This window comes from Cetorhinus maximus, chromosome 8 (assembly GCF_964194155.1).
Source record: "Cetorhinus maximus chromosome 8, sCetMax3.hap1.1, whole genome shotgun sequence".
Classification (NCBI taxonomy): domain Eukaryota; kingdom Metazoa; phylum Chordata; class Chondrichthyes; order Lamniformes; family Cetorhinidae; genus Cetorhinus; species Cetorhinus maximus.
In genome coordinates this window covers 10,517,762-10,536,214 of record NC_135886.1, presented here as the reverse complement: position 1 = coordinate 10,536,214, position 18,453 = coordinate 10,517,762, and the positions used below count along the sequence as shown (strand labels likewise).

The 18,453-nt window shown below is 39.2% G+C and overlaps 1 protein-coding gene across 4 annotated transcripts in view; it reads left to right on the top strand.

Annotated features, from left to right (window-relative positions):
- Nucleotides 1-18,453, top strand: part of cttnbp2nlb (CTTNBP2 N-terminal like b) — a 78,174-nt gene that overhangs the window by 11,237 nt on the left and 48,484 nt on the right. For all 4 annotated transcript variants that reach the window (XM_078546423.1, XM_078546421.1, XM_078546419.1 and 1 more), the window contains exon 2: nucleotides 8,681-8,786. Coding sequence is in view for 2 of the 4 variants with exons in the window: in XM_078546421.1 (XP_078402547.1) it covers nucleotides 8,688-8,786 (99 nt within the window). In the remaining 2 variants the exon portion in view is untranslated. The remainder of the gene's footprint in view (nucleotides 1-8,680; nucleotides 8,787-18,453) is intronic.

Sequence of the window (18,453 nt, the reverse complement as noted above, 5' to 3'; positions counted from 1 at the left end):
GGAGCAGGAATAGGCCGCTTGGCTCTTTAAGCCTGCTTCATCAATATGATCATGGCTGATCTTCTACCACAGCTCTTTCTTCCTGCATTATCTTCATATCCCTTAATTCCCATAGTATTCAAAAATCAATCAATCTCTATATTAAATATTTTCAACTATTGAACGTCCTCAGCCTTTAGGGTTTGGGAATTCCAAAGATCCACAGCCCTTTGACCTCCGACCTAAATGACTGATCCCTTATTCTGAGACTGTGACCCCACCACTTCTAGACTCCTCAGCCAGGCAAAACAATCTCTCAGAATCTTCCCTACCAAACTTCTTTTGAATGAGATCACCATTTTCTTCTAATTCCAGAGAACATAGACCCAGTCTACTTAATCGCTCTTGATAGGATAATGCCCTCATCCCAGAGATCAGTCTAGTGGACATTTGCATGCTCTCCAAGTCTAGTAGTTCAACAGAGGTATAAATTACTTGTACTTGTAATAGGAAAAAGTACTATACCATAAAATTGCTTACATCTTAATTAAATTCTACCATAGCTACAAAAGATCTGATAGTCCTGTGGATCTTTGCATGGACCTCGCGTTTGGACTGGTTGTGTACAAGTCTTTCTTGAAAACACTAACTCGGGGGAGATTTTGAATGCAATAAGTTTAATTTGGTCCTAAGCAGGATTTACAGTTGGCCAAGGCACACATTTGGTTCTCATCTCACTGGGTACTTATAATGCCAATTCAAAATCTTCTCAATGGATTTGAAAATCTGACCTTTCTTCACTCGATCTTCTGAGATTGGGACAAACTTCTGTGTACCTAGGGGGAGAAGTTTACAGGGCTGTAAGGGGTTGAGGGGGAGTGGGACAAACTGGGTGGTTCTTTCAAAGAGCTGGTACTGACATGATGTGCTGAATGGCCTCCTCCTGTTCTGTATTATTCCAGATTCACACGATTTATTGTCATGTGCTCCTAAACCAGTGATTGCCTATTAAGTAGAGCTGTTTATTTTTTAAACATATTGATCTCATTTACTGCCTTGCTACTGCCAGTCCAGACACACACAGTTCCTCACTGCTGAAGTCAGGAAATGCATCTCCAAAATAAAAGCTTCCTGGGTTATTCTTGGGGTAAGAGCCTAGCATTAGGGCTGGATTTAAACTTAAGGTTAAATTCAGGATTATGTACGTTTAACTGGGACCAGAGGTTACATTTTCACACTTGTTGGTCAATGGTTCTGAAGATGAACCAAAGCTTGTATTTCTATATGTCTTAATTAAAAGTTTTGTATTTAGCGCTGGTCTATTTTGGTGCACTCGTAGGCCCATGAGAGCATGGGACTTCCCCTGAATGTAACAAAGACCAAAGTCCTCTGTCAACCCATACCAAATGTATCAAATCCAACATCTTCAATCGAGATTCATGAAGTGTTGGAAAATGTCCCTCACTCCCCCTTATCTTGGAAGCTATCTGTCTCAAGAAGCTGACATTGGTGAAGAAATACACCACTGAATCCAATCTATTAGTTCAGCCTATGATAAATTACACACGTGAGTTTTTGAAAATTGCGATATAAGACCCAACGTTAAACTCCAGGTGGTTCCCCCTATGCTTCTCTATGGTGCTGAAGCTTGGACAACTTTTAGAGGCTATATCAAATCCCTAGAACAACATCCGCCAATGCTGTTTTAGAAGTAGCTTGCAAATCAAGTGGGAGGACCAAAGAACAAATGATCCTCCTCCAAGACACAGATATGCTAATTATAGAGACCATGATAATCTCATCAGCTGAAATGGGTCATGTCAGAATGCCAGGCTCAAGACTACCCAAACAGGTGCTCTATTCAGCTACACCAGGGATCCAGCTTACACAAGGGCCTTTTCAAAGACAATCTCAAAGCCCCCATGAAGGTCTGCTCTATTTACACCAACACTTAGGGAACAGATGCCAATTGTGACCAAACCAATGATTCATCATCAAAAATGGTGTCAAGAGCTTCTAATCAACAAGAGCACGAGAGACTGATGAGACGGGAAAAAAGGGCAGCTTCTTGAGGCAGCAATCCGTCACCGACTCTACCGGCAATCAATGCCCTTATTGTGGGAGAGCCTGCAAGGCTAAGATAGTGTTCATAAGCCATCTGCGAACCCACTGCCAACGCTGACATTTCACTTCCACCCAGCCATCTGCAAGAAAGAAGCATTCCCGACACGAGGGATTGCCAATAGATAGTTGTGGCACACATCTGCAAGGCCAAAAAAAATGTAAATGCCTCAAATAATGACCAATTGTTTAAACATGTTAATTAACAGCTATTTAATAGAATATTTGAGCCAACTATTCTCTAGACCAGCAAGAAAAATAGAAATCAATAACTATAAAACCGATCATTGAAACAGCTGAATTTTTTAAGGCTCCCACTAATAAATCAGCAAGTATTACAAAACCATCCAGTATATTGCTCAGAAATTTCCATGTTGTTTCTGTAAACATCCAGATATATGAAACTTGGAGTTGTGCCATGATATATTTTTTAAAATTACATAATTCTGAAAAACCATTAAATTTATCCACAAAGCCACTGTGTGTTAGAAATGTTTCCAGGTAGTTTCCTCTGTAGAGGCCTGAGCTTCAATTCCCAGATGTTTGGTCCTCCAGTTAAGTTGGAGTGTTGTAACTGTTGACAAAGTCAGTGAAAGGTACGCATCATTATAATCGATTTTTCACCTCCTGTAAAGAACTCCAGTATCTGTAGTACATTGCAGCAATCTGTGTCATATGAGCTCTAGGTGAACCTTCTACAAGTATTAATCTAGATGCAAGCAGCAGAGGAAAAGAGCCCAAAATATATTTTTTAACAGTTTAAACCATCAAAAAAAACTTTCTGAAATTTAATCGGAAAATCTGCACCTTCAGCAATGCAGCACTCCCTTAGTTCTACGCTGAGGTGTGTCAGCCCAGATAACATTACTCTTGTTTCTGGAGCGGTGCAGAAACCTATGACCATCAGGCTTGGGCAAAATTGCTACCAATGAGCCAAGGTTGGCACCTGCCCATCCAAAACCGTGCTTCAAAGTGCCAGACTATCTGTAAGAAGAACTACAGGAAATTGAGTATATTTTTATAATTAATACAAACTAGAAATTTATTGTACTTTGTTTTTCCAAGTTATGTAGAGAAGTACCTAATAAGAGCAAATTCGGATATTCCGCCTTATAAGGGAAGAGGGTTAACCTGATATCTCTATATGACTTTCCATTGTAAACTCATTCCTTGGCATGCATTTGTGATAAGTTTAAAGTTGCATGAATCCATTATCCAAACTCTTGTTTTTTATCTCCCCATTCTCTTTTCTCATGGCTAAGATTGGAACATCAATGTGAACGATAAAGTTGCAAGTTCCTGTTCTAATATTTCGTGGCATCATTCCACAGTGTTACCTCTGAAACCTAGCAATTAAACCATTTTATTCATTGTATAAAGAGGAGTTTTCATAATTTCTAATAAGTCCAGTTTCACCAGCAGTTTGTTTGCACCACTGATTTCTGCACTTTAACGACAGGATTCCTGCTAATCACAGAACCAAAACTCTGTTGTACTGCAAATGAAAATCAGCTATGCAGGTACACATTCACAGGCCTCCACCACAGTCTCGGGCAATGCATTCCAGATCGTAATCACTCATTGTATGAAAAAATTTCTCGTGTCTCCATTGCTTCTTTTGTCAATTACCTTAAATCTGTGCCCTTTCGTTGTTCTTGCACTTTAACTCAGCTGCTGAGTTTGAATAATCTTTCAGTGAATGGATGTAGCGATATAGGGGAAATCTAACATTTTGATAAGTAGTAGAAGTTCTGTTTTTACAGAGCAGAGTTATATTAATACTGGCACAAAATCTTGGGACTCTAGGACTGCAAAATTGGGCTCTGTAGCATTTGACAAGTCCAAAGGTACTAAAAATGGCAGTCCACTTCCGAAATGGTCTGTATGGCGCATCACGATTGGAAGTGGGTGCTAGTGCAGGGGAAGCCATGCCTGTGCTGAAACCATGCAGAGTGGGCAGATCGTGGCATCACTTAGTGCCTAACCCAGATTTGGCACCAAACCTATTTTCAACACCTCCCAGGTTCTGTTAACCATTCTCAGCCAAACATTAGTTTAGCTGCAGGATGGACCCTGGAACCCCTCCAGCAGGAGCACTATTTAAATGCATTAACATAGGACTTCAGGCTGAAGTGCTTTTGACCTTTTATTTTCTGTGGGTATGAGGCTTGCATCATTGATTAATGAGAGAGGTTGAGGTGGAGCATATTGGGCATGAATCCAGGCATGAAGGGGGTTTGGTGCACTGAGCACTGTGCAAGTTTGCTGGTGTGCTGGGATGGATAAGAGATGGCTTTTGAAGATGCATTCACTGATCTTGACCACTTTTATGAGGTATTTAAACCTTTTGCAGCACTGCAGTCAGGTCCTTTAGGCCACACTGCTCGAATTGACCTCAATGGCCATTGCTTTTGCAATGTATGCCCTGAGGGCCTCCTATCTTCCTTTCCGCCTCCTAAGCTAAGGTCTGCACCAGTGCATCAGAGAACCTAGGAGCGCCTCTCTCTCTGCCTGATGCTCCATTGCTACATTTTTTTCTCTCTTTCCAGAAACACATTTTGGAGACCATTCCACCACCTGCTTCTGTCAGAATGCACTTCCTTTTTAAGAGGTGCCTACTGGTCTTTGCAGCTCCCTGCTGAGTATGTAGCTGGTCAGCAGTGCACTTAGTGCTGGGCTTTATGCTTCAATCAAGGAAATGAGCAAGCAACCTGAAGTTTGCATGCTGCGTGCATCATGTCGAGTGGGCGGAGAGCAATCCACACATGCAGTCCCCGTGCCCAAAAACTGGCACTATCAGATTTTTGGCCCTTGATGCTTTAAATAAAAGCAGGGGCAAAACTAACAGCAGACCTCTGTAAATCAAGTTGCTGGGATGATGGACTGCTGGAAAAGTTTGTATGTTCTTTCGTCTTTGTGATAGCCTACTGGTTTTGTTTGCCTCATAATTCGGCAGAGTAATCCAAACTGAATTGAGGAATGAGCCAATCTATTGAAAAAAACGTTCAATAAATAACTTGGTGTAAGCAGGAGGAGTGAATATATGATTAAAAGTATAATTTAGAAAATCAGTTTACTCTATGTAAAGACCCAATGATCTTGTACAAGGATAAACTTGTTTTTCAAGTTTTTAATTGCGTTAATATGTAGAGAAGGGACATTGTCTGCTGGATTAGTGAGTTAGGTTTGGGAGTGATTTTCTTATTGTATGGTCTGGTAATAAATGGACTTTGTACATCTTTACACCCCCTGGACAGTAATATTTTGGAAGGCAATATGGTAGCTGGTTTACAAGGAAGTCTGATTCATTAGCAACGATACTTTTAAACTAAGCATAAGTTGATTTTTCTTTGGAAAAGTGGTTTCAGGCAGCCTGGAAAAGTCTGTGATTGTCAGAGGACATCGTAATTATAAACATTAATTATTTGCATCAGATATGTGCAAAAATGTTTCACGTGCTATTGTCTATCTCAAAAAGTTTGGTTATTGGGGGGATAAAAACATTAGAGTGAATAATTGACCTCCGCTTTCCAGGAGTGAAATGGAATAATTCAGAACACTGTACTACTGATAACTGACATACAAACACCCCGGGAGTAAACTTGTCCAGCTTTTCATCAAAGTTATTGCTGAAAGCTCACTCTGCTTTTAACCAATGGTTCTTAATAAGTGTTCAACTGTGCCTAACTATTTTTAGATGCTAGCCGAAAGAGATGTACCTTTTTTGAGGCTGTTGAAGCACAGCTGTACTGGCTTATCCAGTACGTCCAGTTCTACCACAGCAAAGCTAATAGACATCACTTCTATTTTGTACTGATATAACGCTTCATATTTAATAAAAAACTAGGTATATATTGTAAATTTCAATTAAGATAATCTGTTTATATAAATTGTCATGTGTATCTCTCTTTCACAGTCCTTTTTATGTTTGGTATTTTGGGAAAATACTTTAATAGTGACTTTTGTACAAGTGCTGTTCATTTTTATGATTTTGCCTCTGTTATAGAATTGCAAGGCACAATGTGTTTATAGTACTTGATGGTTTGTGTTTCGGCGGAAGTCCATCATTTTGTCTGTCTCTCCCACTCATTTGTCTCATTTTCACAACAGTCTTAAAAGTTTAAGCTGGCATTCCCAGCTGTTGGGTTTCCATGACAGGTCAGTTGGTAAAGCAAATTTTATAATTGAACCATACAGACCAGAGAAGTTCCAGATTCAAAATTCACTTTATTCTGAGTTAGCTGATCTTAGCTGGGATGACATTAGAGTTCCTACGATGACCCTCAGCTAGAGTGGGCAGTATCACCTAAGATTCCTCCTGATCATTATTCAGTGCTCCTATTGGAAATTGCACGGGTGTAGACAATGCTCAAGCAGCTCGGCACCATCCAGACAAAGCAACCCCCTTGATTGTCACCTCATCTGCTACCACTAAAATCCACTCCCTCCACCACCAGTGGACACTGCCTACAGTGTGCATCATCTACAAGAGACACTGCAGCAACTCACCAAGGCTTCTGTGACAGCATTTCCAAATTCTGCAATCTCTACCACCTAGAGGAAGAAGGGCAGCAGAGGTGTGGGAACACCTGCAAGCACCCCTCCAAGTCACACATCATCCTGACTTGGAAATATATTGCTGTTCCTTCATCGCCATTGGGTCTAAATCTTAGAACTCCCTACCTCATGGCAACATTGGAGTTACTTCACCACATGGACTCCACCTGTTCAAGAAGACAGGTTGCCACTACATTGTTGAACAATTAGGGATAAGCAATACATTGTCGCACTGCTGGCAATGTCCACATCCCATGAATGAATTTTTAAAAAAGGCATTGGGCCAAGATCAAATAAGCTCCCAGTACTGACTGCCTAAGCTTGTACACCACTTGATGGTGCTTAAGAGCACTGACACCTATGGAGCTGTACCTCCATGAGTTGACACCTTTGGGAGATGTGCTTTTATTTTTAAAAATGACTTGTTTTCCAGGTTTTAAAACTGGATTCCATTAGTTAACCTGCATCATAAAAAATGTTAGTTAACCAGTGTTAAAACTATAGGCTAATGATTGTGAAGCTAAAGGTGGTGTCACATTTAGCATGATAGTTAAATCAGGCACTGGACTGCAAAATTTATGACCTACCCTCAATCATTTTTTGAAGTCACAATGCTGAATCTGTTCCTTTTTAAGCAGTTAAATGTTTGTCTTCAAATTAAAATTAGCTTTTAGAAATTCATCACAGAAATCGCACCCTGACTGTTACTGAGCTTAGGTTGTTGAAGAACCAGGATTAAAATTGGCCCAATGTTTACATAAGTGGCTGTTTTCCAGGAAAAACAACTGAGTGCTATTCCAAAGTCTGTTCTAGAGATCTTAAAACTGGATTGTTAACAATTTTTGAGCTGTATCAGATCTTGCTCTTTTTAGCGCAAAAGACCAACCCTGTAAGTGAGCCCTTGTTCTCTATGAACCAGTTTAACCTTATACACTCAGTATCTCACAATATCACATTGTACAAACTTACTTACTGAAGATACCATAAGTCTTGATGTGGTCTTCTGTTCTTTGAACAACAGAAGAAAAACGACTGTCAGACTGTGGCTTAAGTTAAAATTTGTAATTTGAGTTTATTTAGTAATATACTAAATAGCAGAAATTTATCACAGCAAACTCAATGTTACTTAACTGAATCAACTACATTACAATTCAAGCATTCCTGAATCAGTAAATTTCTGACATAAAACATTGCATCTTCAAGACTGAAACTAATGACTTTCCATGAATTTATCCTCATGGAACTGACATCAGTAAATTTGATTCCAGGCCTAAGTATTCTGGCTTTGATGAATGTGCAACTTCCAGGCTAGGAAGCTTTTTTAAAATAAAACAGAATAATATTAACCTCAAATGCTGTGAAGAAAAGAAAAATAAGCCATAGACAAAAAGCTCCAATTTAATTAAAGGACATTAGTTCAATTCTTGTGCAAAGGGCAGAATTGTCAGCAAGCTTTTATAAGTTTTTACAAGTAGGAAGGATTTTGACGATTGAACTGCAGGGACCTTGATGGCTAAAGGAGTGCATTATGTTTGGGCAGGGAATGAAAACTAGGTCACAGTCATTGGAGTAGATGATACGCACAGGGGATCTAATTGCTGGAGGGGTTTGCAGAAACAGAAGAAGTTGAGGCCATGTCTGGATTTGCAGGTAAAGAGTAGTGTCTTAGTGTAGATCTTCCAAAGGGTATCAGTGCAGCTTAGTAACAACAGGACAGGTGAGGACAAAAAAACATGGCATTCTGGATGATTTGTAATTTCTATATATGGTCTAAATGGAAAGACCATAATGGAGAGTATTGAACAGACTCTTGAGCTGAAAGATCCGGTTTTAGAGGCAGTGCTCTGAGTTTGAAAGAAAACGGCCTTGATGAAAGAACCATCAAACTATTGGACTCACCTTCATGAGGTCATGCTTCCTGCAATACTTTGTGTACTATTTGTTAAACTTAGTTTGTCAAACTAAAGGGGGGAAAAAACTAAGCTAACTACCATAGTCAGTCAGTGAATCTTTTGTTTTTCAGAGCAAAAATGAACCTGGAAAATCTCAGCAAGCCAGAATTGCTGATGTTCTTCAGTGTGCTTGAAGGAGAACTTGAAGCGAGAGATGTAGTGATTGAAGCATTGCAAGTAAGTGGCACAGATTTTATTTTACTTCTCACATAAAAATGTCAGATATTTCAGCTTGTTGCAAGGTAAATTTATTCATTTTAATTGCCATTAAATCATTAATGTATGTGTACTGTCATCCCTTTCTCCAGTGTTATGTGGAGCTGTCCTTGTGATGATTTTGTGAATTGTTAAAATCATTAACTTTTTGTCACAAGCCACAAACCTGCCATAAAGCAACTTATTTTAAATATGTCTGTTACTTCCCTATCACAATATCCCAGAGCTGACAACCTAACTGGTACTCATTGGTCAGAAGTATAGGTAGTTGATGTGCTAACCTAATCTACTATGAAGCCATGCAAAAACTACTTTCCATTGTCCTCTTACAGGATGACACTGGGAGGAAGTGTCTGCTCCCAGCAGATTTCTTTGTTTAATGCAGCATTAAGGAAATGACTGAGGCAAATAGGAAATTCCATTTTTATTATATATTATGTGGCAATCATACGTAATTTTGAGCTCATCTAATGAGGTACATATTTCTATGATAAAACTTGTTGCTGCAGAGGTCAAGTGATTATGGGGGGAAAAAAAACTTTATATTTCATACAATAGAGATCTACTGGCTTGATGTGGGATGCTGTTTGTTTTATAGCCATTTAGTTATGCAGAATGTGAGGTGTTTTGTAATTAATCCAGGCAGTTGACATTGAAAGTAAGCCTTCAGGTTTCGGATGATTGCTGGCACCAAAACCTGCTGTGCTGAAATTAATGTGTTGCCATGTAAAGTCGACGGCTCGCTCGGGACTCGCTCGCTCACCAGGCAAATCTTGCAATCTTTGGCTACTTGATCAAAAGTTGCGGGCAAGCCACTTGACTGTAATGCTTCATTACTGGGTGTCTGGGTTAATCACAGATGATTTCTTGTTCGTCCTTTGAGGTGAAGATGACCATGTTCGTCATCTTCAGTGTTTGGTAGGGTCCCGATGGGTATGTAGGTGACTGTTGAGGCCGATCTCTGCCCGAAGGTTTTGCAGCAAATAGGGCAGGATGCCACATACGATTGAGTTCTGGATGAGTTGCTGGCTTGGGATTTCCTCTCCTTGCATTTTCCCTGATATATGTTTTCAAAGGGGGCTGCACATTTTTATTTGGTTGTGCCAGGTGCAGCAATTCTGGGCAAGCTTTTCCCAGGACTCGAAGTCAATATCAAAACTCCTAAGTGAAGCCTTCAGAGTGTCCTTGTAGCACTTCCTTTGATCACTGTGAGAGCGCACTCCAGACTTGAGCTTTCCATTGAAGATTCGCGTTGGTAAGTGAGTGTCGGGCATTCTTGCTACGTGAGCAGCCCCAACCCACTTGTGACTGTCTCAATATGGTGTGGATGCCTGGCATGCCAGCATGGGTGAGCACCTCCAGTGTCTGGTATTTTGTCCTGCCATCTGATCTTCAGAAACTTTGAAGGCAGCTCAAGTGAAAGTGGTTGAATTTCTCACCATGATGGTGGTACACAGTCCAAGTCAAGCATGCGTAGAGTGGAGTGGGCAGGACTGTTGCTGTATAGACTTTCAGTTTGGTAGGCAGACTTATTCCTCTTCATTTCCAGACTGATGTTTGAAGTCTGCTGAAGGCTACACTTGGCTTTGGCAATTCTTGCATGCGTCTCATCATCCATATAAACAGATTGAGAGAGCATGCTGCTGAGATAAGTGAACTACTGACGGGTTCTAGTCATGGAGTGAAACCTTGGGCTCGAGATAGGGCTTTCCTGAAGCAGGCTGATACTTCAGTTTTCTTTGTGCTTGATTGTGAGGCCAAAGTTGTCACATGCATTGGAGAATAAGTCCGTGATACATTGCATGTCCAGCTCTTAGCCAGCAGCCAGTGCAAAGTCATCGGCAAACAGGAAATCGCAAAATATGTCCTTGGAGACCTTCATCTTTGCCTTCAGTGATGATATATCATGTTCTCTTCAGAGTTGTCCAATTAAGTCTTGGAGTTATGCTTGCAGAACTACAACTATAAGACCAGCATCTAGCAGTAAAATCATCAGTCTGCTAGTAAAATTATATCTAATGTCTTAATAGAAGCAAATTACATGCTAATAATTTATTTATGTTATATGTAATTTTTAAAGGTTCAGTTTTTTTTTGTGTGAGTATAGTGCCGTAAGCATGCATTGGAATTTCATATTTATTGGTTCTCAAAGTAGTTGCCCTCCTATTCTGGCTGTCTTTTTGCCAAATTCTACTGCACTGGAACACTGCTAATTTGAGGTCTGCATTTGTGAGATTTTTTTTTTAAATTTTGTTTTCCTTGTGGTTGCCCTTTTTATTGAGGCTTGAAGAGTAGTTGTTCACGTAAATTTAGATGCATATATAGTGACAGACATTTTTCGAGATAGCATGTGGGATTGTGATTATGTAGAGGCACAAGGTGACAAGAGTATCAAGTAGGCCATATTGCTAAATAAAACCTCTTTTAGTTCACACCTATGTTCCCTGATTTCTTTCTTCCACTGTATTCTCTTCAAAGCTAAAGCTGAAAATCCTGGGACAGCAGAACTCAAACCTGGGAAAAGATACTTCTCTGCTAAAGGAGCAGAAACCTATCAATTATATTCTATAGTCAGGATTTTGTTGAAGACTGGCTTTTCAAAAACTATGTGAGTAGCTTCCGACAAATCTCAGCAGGTTTTAGTGACTGTTCATTGAAATGTGTTCACCCGCTTGAATCAGTTCCCCTTTTGCTTGAACTCTTGGTTATCTCAGTATAGTAGAGACTATGTTAGCTTCTAACACAAAGAAATGGTACAGTTATTAATCATACTTTATATTAGCTTTGTGTCAGGAACTCGTTCCAAAAATGTTGAAGTCCAGAGAATCCCCATTACTTTCCATTTCAAGGTGGCTACTCATGTAGCATACACTGGGACTTGTGGTCCAAGATGTATTTTAATTGGCTAACTTACACTCATTCACATCAATACAGATCTATATGTAATATTATTTAACCAAGTTTAAAAAAAACATTTTCCAGTTTATGGCCCAACTAGCTGGAATGTTTAAACACTGGCATGGACACAATGGGCCAAATGGCCTTCCTATGTGCCATAAACGTTTCAGTATTTCTATATAGCGCATAATACACCCAAGGTTCTGATAGGAAGATCTGAAATGTTGGTTAAAGAGGAATTTTTGTAGGGTGATGTTTCCCAGCCGGTACCAAAAAAAGTCTACGTGAGTGCATCCTCAACTGCTGGCCAATCTGGTTGAATGGCAGCCCTGTAATCCCAGTAGCACCACTGAGAGCGGTGACCACTGCTGGGACCTAAGGCAGTTTACCCCCTCCTGTCCCGATGCTTACCCACTGAGCCTCCGAGTTAAGCTCCAATAGTTGTTTGGCAATAAAGACCGAAACCAAGACAGACTCCTTCAGATAGAGTTTTATTTCTGGTGCATAAAACTCTCGACAGGGAGAAATTGCCCTTATTTTCCCCTTTATACATCCAAATGGGTACTTAGGTTGTTAACTGATAATTAGCAATTGAACTCCTTGCGAGTTAACTTACTTGCTTCCTTCCCCAACACTCTGGACTGTCCCTGACCTCCTTCCACCGGCCTCAAAATTGCAGCTGGGCGGGAAGCAGACCTTAAGTGACCATTTAAGGGCCTTGATTGGGACAAGGGCAGCCCTCCCCCACAATGTTTCTGACCAGTTGGGGAAGGTAGGTAGTCGGCAGGAAGGCCACCCAGAGAATTTTACGGGCTCACGCGCCTGCAAGATTTTGTCTGCTAACTCAATTTCTCTCCACTGATGTGGCCAGATCTGCTGAGTATGTCCAGCCTTTTATATTGGGAAAATAGATATTCCAACTAGCAAGAGTTTAAAATTTAACAGCCAAGAGCAAAAATATTATTAATGCATGTAAATACGCATTCAGAGTTCTGCCAAATAGTTCTGCAAGTTGATACTGTAACCTTTATCAACAATGTGCCTTCATATAGTGTCTCAAGGAATGACTGAAGGATAGAAAATAGGAGTAAATGGAAGTTTCTTTGATTCATAAGTGAAACTAGTGGCATGCTCTGGTGATCTCTATTGCAACCCCTTGTAACATTTTGATAATGAGGACAGAAGGAACAATGCAAAATTTTCTGGAGAAAAATTTAAAAATGTGATAAACTGAGGAATGATGCAGGATAGGTGAATGGATAAAAATATGTTAGCATATATAGATATGAAATAATATATTTTCCTGACAATGTACTGAGGGTGGAATTGTATACCAAACTAAAATTCTCTTGAATTAGCAGCAGACAAAAGATTTTTATATCTGAACAATTGCCTATAAAAGTCACAAATGTTTATATGGACACAATACAAAAAGAGGCGATGATGAATCTGTAAAATATATTGATTAGCTGGATTACTTTGTACAATTTTGAACAGTCCTATGTGTTAAAGATATTGGAACCATAGAAAAGATTAAACAGATTTATCATTGTGACAGCAAAGATGAGAGAGTAGAATTATAAAAATACAGGAACTCTATTCATTTGAAACAAGACAAGTTAAGGGAGGAGCTAACCAAAGTGCTCCAAATTTCTAAAGGGCTTGCAAGGGGAAGTGATAAATATGGTCGATTTAGTAAAAAGGGGACATAAATATGGAATTGTGGTCTAATAATAGTTCAGTCATTTTTATAAAAATTTTATCCAGTAATTCTAATTAAGCAGCATCAAATTAATAGGAGTAGACAGCAATACTAGAAGTGTGGTTTTAAATTGTGCAGAAGAAATTTTTCAGGTAAAGGGTTAATAGAATAAGGAATTTTAGAAGTAGATACTAAAGTCAAGTCAATCGCAATCTTTAAGCGGGCATTAAATAAATATTCTAGAGGGAAAAACATTAATAGTAGGCAAAGGACCAAGGAAATGTAATTTGAACAGTTTCTATGTGGACCCAGTACAATAAGTAGGACAATGAGCCAAATAGATTCCTCTGCTGAATTTGCTGTGATCTACACCATAGTTGTTATACACATTAAAATGCCTATTCATCTTGACAGCATCATCTCCATGGTGATGATTTCAAAACTGTAGTTGGCAGCAGACCAACAGCTGACAGAAGTTAATGAAAACTACTCTTTTCCTAATAAAATGCATAAGCAGTGGCATAGATTTTAAGCAAAGGGTAGCACAGAAAGTTCCTATGTTTAATTCCAAACTGCAAAACACACACATGAACATCAAAATCATCCTTGATCTGTCAGTTCAGTCACATTTGTGCTTAATGCTTTTGTTTTGCTAAATGCGGTTTTGATCAACTGAACTGATGTTGATATTGAACACGCCACAGAAACAAAATATTCCTAAATTGGAAGAAAAGAAGGCTAATAGGAGATTTGATAGAGGTATTCAAAATCACAAGGGACCTGGACAGAGTCGATCAGGAGAAACTGTTCCCAGTCATGAAAGGATCGAGAACGAGGGGGCACTGGTCTCTGCTAGTGGGATTCACTGCCTGAGAGTAAGGATGGAAGTAGGTTCAATCGAATCATGCAAAAGGGAATTAGACTGTTATCTGAAAAGAGAGAACGTACAGGGCTGCGAGGAGGAGGGGGGAAACTGGCACTAAGGGAATTTCTCATTCGGAGAGTGGTTGCAGTCATGATGGGCCGAATGGCCTCTTCCTGGGCTGTAACAATTCTGAGACTCGGCTGTGAAATTTTGCAATTTTAATTTGTACATGAGTAAAAAAACGTTCAGTTTCTGTTATGTTAGCAAAGCAGTGGTTTTTAACTGCACACAGTATCTGCTCTAACTCTCAAGGTTGTGTTCAGTAAGCTTGGCAGAGGTCTTTGCTCTTTAAATTTGTAGTAATTCTTCTTGATGTGCAGTCATATTGTATGATGCATGATTTTTGGTTCATAGTTTCTGTTATGATCAAGTAGGTCTACTTCCTGTGTTATGCCAAGACTACAGTAGCATTTGTAGTTCATGATTACACATTTGGCTAAAAGTGATGAAAATCACTATTTTCGTAGATTTGGGTCAAAATGAGATTCCTGCAGTAGGTTATTATAATTCTCTTTAAACGTGAGCTGTTATTGGGCTCTGGGAGAGGTTTCCTGTGCAGGAAACAAAACCAGATGACCACAACCTTTTGACACATGTGACCATCTCAATTTCTCCATTTGTATCCTGTATTTGCTCCCATATGAATTCAGACATGATGTGCATTCCCTTTATACTCTACCACTCTGAGAAAAATATACTAGGGGTGTGATTGTAAAGTTCCTAAAGTCCACAGTGGGTTTTGGCTGATCCGTAATTTCCTTTGAGATGACTAAAGCAGCTGTCATCTTCAGCCCTGGCCACAAGGTTCATAGTCTAGCCATCAATTAAATTCTCCTCCCTGGCCATTGCCTCAGGCTGAACCAGATTATTTGAGACTTCAATGTCCTATTCCAACCTGGCTGCCTGTTTCCACCTCCATAACTTCACTTCCTGCCGCAATATCAGATTATTTGCTGACGATGCCCTCAGCCATGCCCTTGTTGACCTCTGGACTCAAATATTGCAGATGCTCTCTTGGCAAGCCTTTCATCCACCTCCATAAACATCAACTCATCCAAAATTCTGCTGCTCGTATTCTTTTCAAAACCAAATCCTGCTTATCCATCATCTCTCCTTGGCTGAAGACAATTCCAAGAAGTCGGTTCCCCCCAACACCTCCAGTTTTAAAATGCTCATCCCCTTGCTGAATTCCTTTCATGGCCTCACCCATCCCTTTCTCGCAGCTCCTCGGATTCTGGTCTTTTGTGCATCATCACCCCTCACCTCACCGTGCGAGGCTGTCCACCTCTACTTCCCTCTCCACTTTTATAATTACTTTCTCAAAATCCATCTCTTACCAAGCCTTTGGTTACCCCTCCTTTAGCTCTGCATCCATTTATTTCTAATTACACTTCTGTGAAGTGCCTACAAATCTTTTTCTACATTAAAGGTGTTTTGTAAATTTGTCTTGTTGCTGATGTCTTCCAGTTGCAAATAATGCAACACTTCATGTTGAGTCATCAGCTTGCAACAGTTGATTTAGTTATAAAATATTGTATTTTTTAAAGGCAAATGCTTACACACTTGCTGACATTTGAGGAATTCACTAAACTATTCATTTTAAATTCATTTATCCTCAGTGCTATGCAAAGTTTATATTGCATTAGAAATTCACCGTTAGTTGTTTGGTAGTACAGAACTTGAGTATTGCTGAAAAAAGAGACATGTCTAAGCTTTTTGTCATGCACTCATCAGGACACCTGCAAGAATACCTGTATAAGGGGAATAATCAGTATTCTTGAGTGTCCTGATGCGTGCAAGATGAAAAGCTTAGACATGTGTCTCTTTTCAGCAATATTCAAATTCACCATTATGCAGTTTCCAATTTTCTGCTTGGAGAAGGAGGTTTCTTGCTAAAACTAAGCTTAATGAATCATACAATTGCTTCTGTTCTGGATGTTGGCTAATTAACAATCAATGCACGAAGAATACACCCTTTGTTTTTAACCCATCATCACATTGCAAGTTTACTTTCTCATTGCTGAAAAATTGAAGATTTCTTATTGCCTTCTATTTCTTCACTTCTACTGCAATGAACCAACATGATAGGTAGCTGACCTGCTCTCAAGCGGGCATCAATGCTATGTTTGCAATTAACTCCTGAAGAGCGTGTGAGGGAACTGGGTCTCCAGTTTGTTAGTATTGGTTTCCTGATGATCTTTGCATTCTGTGGAGTGAAACATTAGAGGTAACACATAGCACTGTTATTGGTTTGGATTGACCATTGCTGTATAGTGAATTGCTGGTGTTGACCACATTACGGACAAGGGGACCGTTCTGCCCATTGAAGCGCATAGAGTACCATTCAAAGAAGCCTGAGAGCAGTTTTGGCTGCCTACTTGCACTTCATTTGTTTATAGTGTATAGTAGGAGCAGGCTTCAAAGAAAACTAAAAAGACAGCAAAGTGATGATGGGTTAGTGACTTGTTACCTCTGCTTAATGTACTCAGTATGTTGATTTCAAATAGCACTATGCACAAATCCTGGTTTCTTCAAAATTGCACTGTTCGCAGCCATACATTTCACTCCTGGTGATTTTAGTAATTTTTTTGCACGAGGAAAATCAAATTATCCAATATTTTGAATAAAACACTATAAATAGTGGAGTAGTATGACTAATTAGTGCTAAGTTTTTTTTTAAAAATCTAATTAGCAGCTAATTTAAATTACATAACTTAATTAAAAAGAGTATATTGTACTGTCTCCCTAAAGCGTCTGTACTGCTTGTGTTCTAACAACTGTGATTTAACTTGTAGGATTGCGCAGTGGAACACAGCACTTTCCTCATAGGGAAATTAGTTGGGTCCCACTGGGCAATGGTCTCGCGCTTCCCCAAGGCTGGTTTCTGAATTGCAAGTAAGCACTTGGAATCTGGTCATTTGTCTAATTTGTTTGATTTTTTTTTTAAATAATAATTAACAAAAGAGCCAGAGGGGGAGGTTTGAATTTATTATATGCAAAGCATTATGATGATCTAGAATGCAATGCCTGAAAAGGTGATAGGGGCAAATTTATTAGTTTCAAAAGAGAGTTGGATGTATACTTGCAAAGGAAAAATTTGCAGAGTTATGGTGAAAGAGCAGGGGAATGGGACTAATTGGATAGTTCGTGCAAAAAACTGGCACAAGTACGATGGGTTGAATGGTCTCCTGTGCTGCATAATTTTTCTGTGCATTAGTGGAACATTCCGATTGCAAGTTATGCACTTATTAAGGAAAATCTGAGGCCAAGAATAAAATATTGATAGAAGCAATCTGTGGCAGCCTAGTCTGAAATTATGTTGATCTTTGAAATACTATGGCTTTTTTGTAACTACAAATTTTTGCTTTTACTTATTATAGTTTTCAAACTGAAAGGTAGCCTAAAAACAGATCAGACATCATACACGTGAATTTAGTTAACGTTTTAGATTCTAACTTCCATTAGTAGTTGAAATCTGTTTTTAATACTGGTTATTAATAAAGACACCAATTTATCATGGGCTCTCAATATCCATCCAAGGAAGGTGGGACTTGGCAAGCCCAAGCACTTGCTTTGTGTCTCTGTTAGTACTGAGTCTTGAGTTGACTCTGTTTGCTCTTAAATTAGACTTGTCTCCAGATGAGCGAAATGCGTGATCCAAGGGTAACTTTTGACCCAAGTATAGAATTCCAAAACATTCCACAATATTGATACACAAATGCCTTTTATGTTGATTCTTATAATATAGAACCCCTGATCCAGGCACACAATGTTTCCCATCTGTTTACTAATTCTAAACACATTAAATGTAAAGAATCCACTTCCAAAATTCGACTTGAGAGAATAGCTTGCTTTAGTTTAAACCTAGTTACTTTCTTCATAATATTTACATTGGTTACACATTAAATATATATCAATCTGGATTGAAATATAATTTTAATCCATAAAAAACTTTGCTAATTCAATTCAACATGTTGGTGTTTTGTGGAGAATTAGGTCCATACTAGCTTTACTCTGGCTTTAATCTTATGTAAATAGAATTGTGATGGTACAATCTATTGTTAGTTTTAAATCTGTTTTCACTTGCTATCGTATAACAGCTT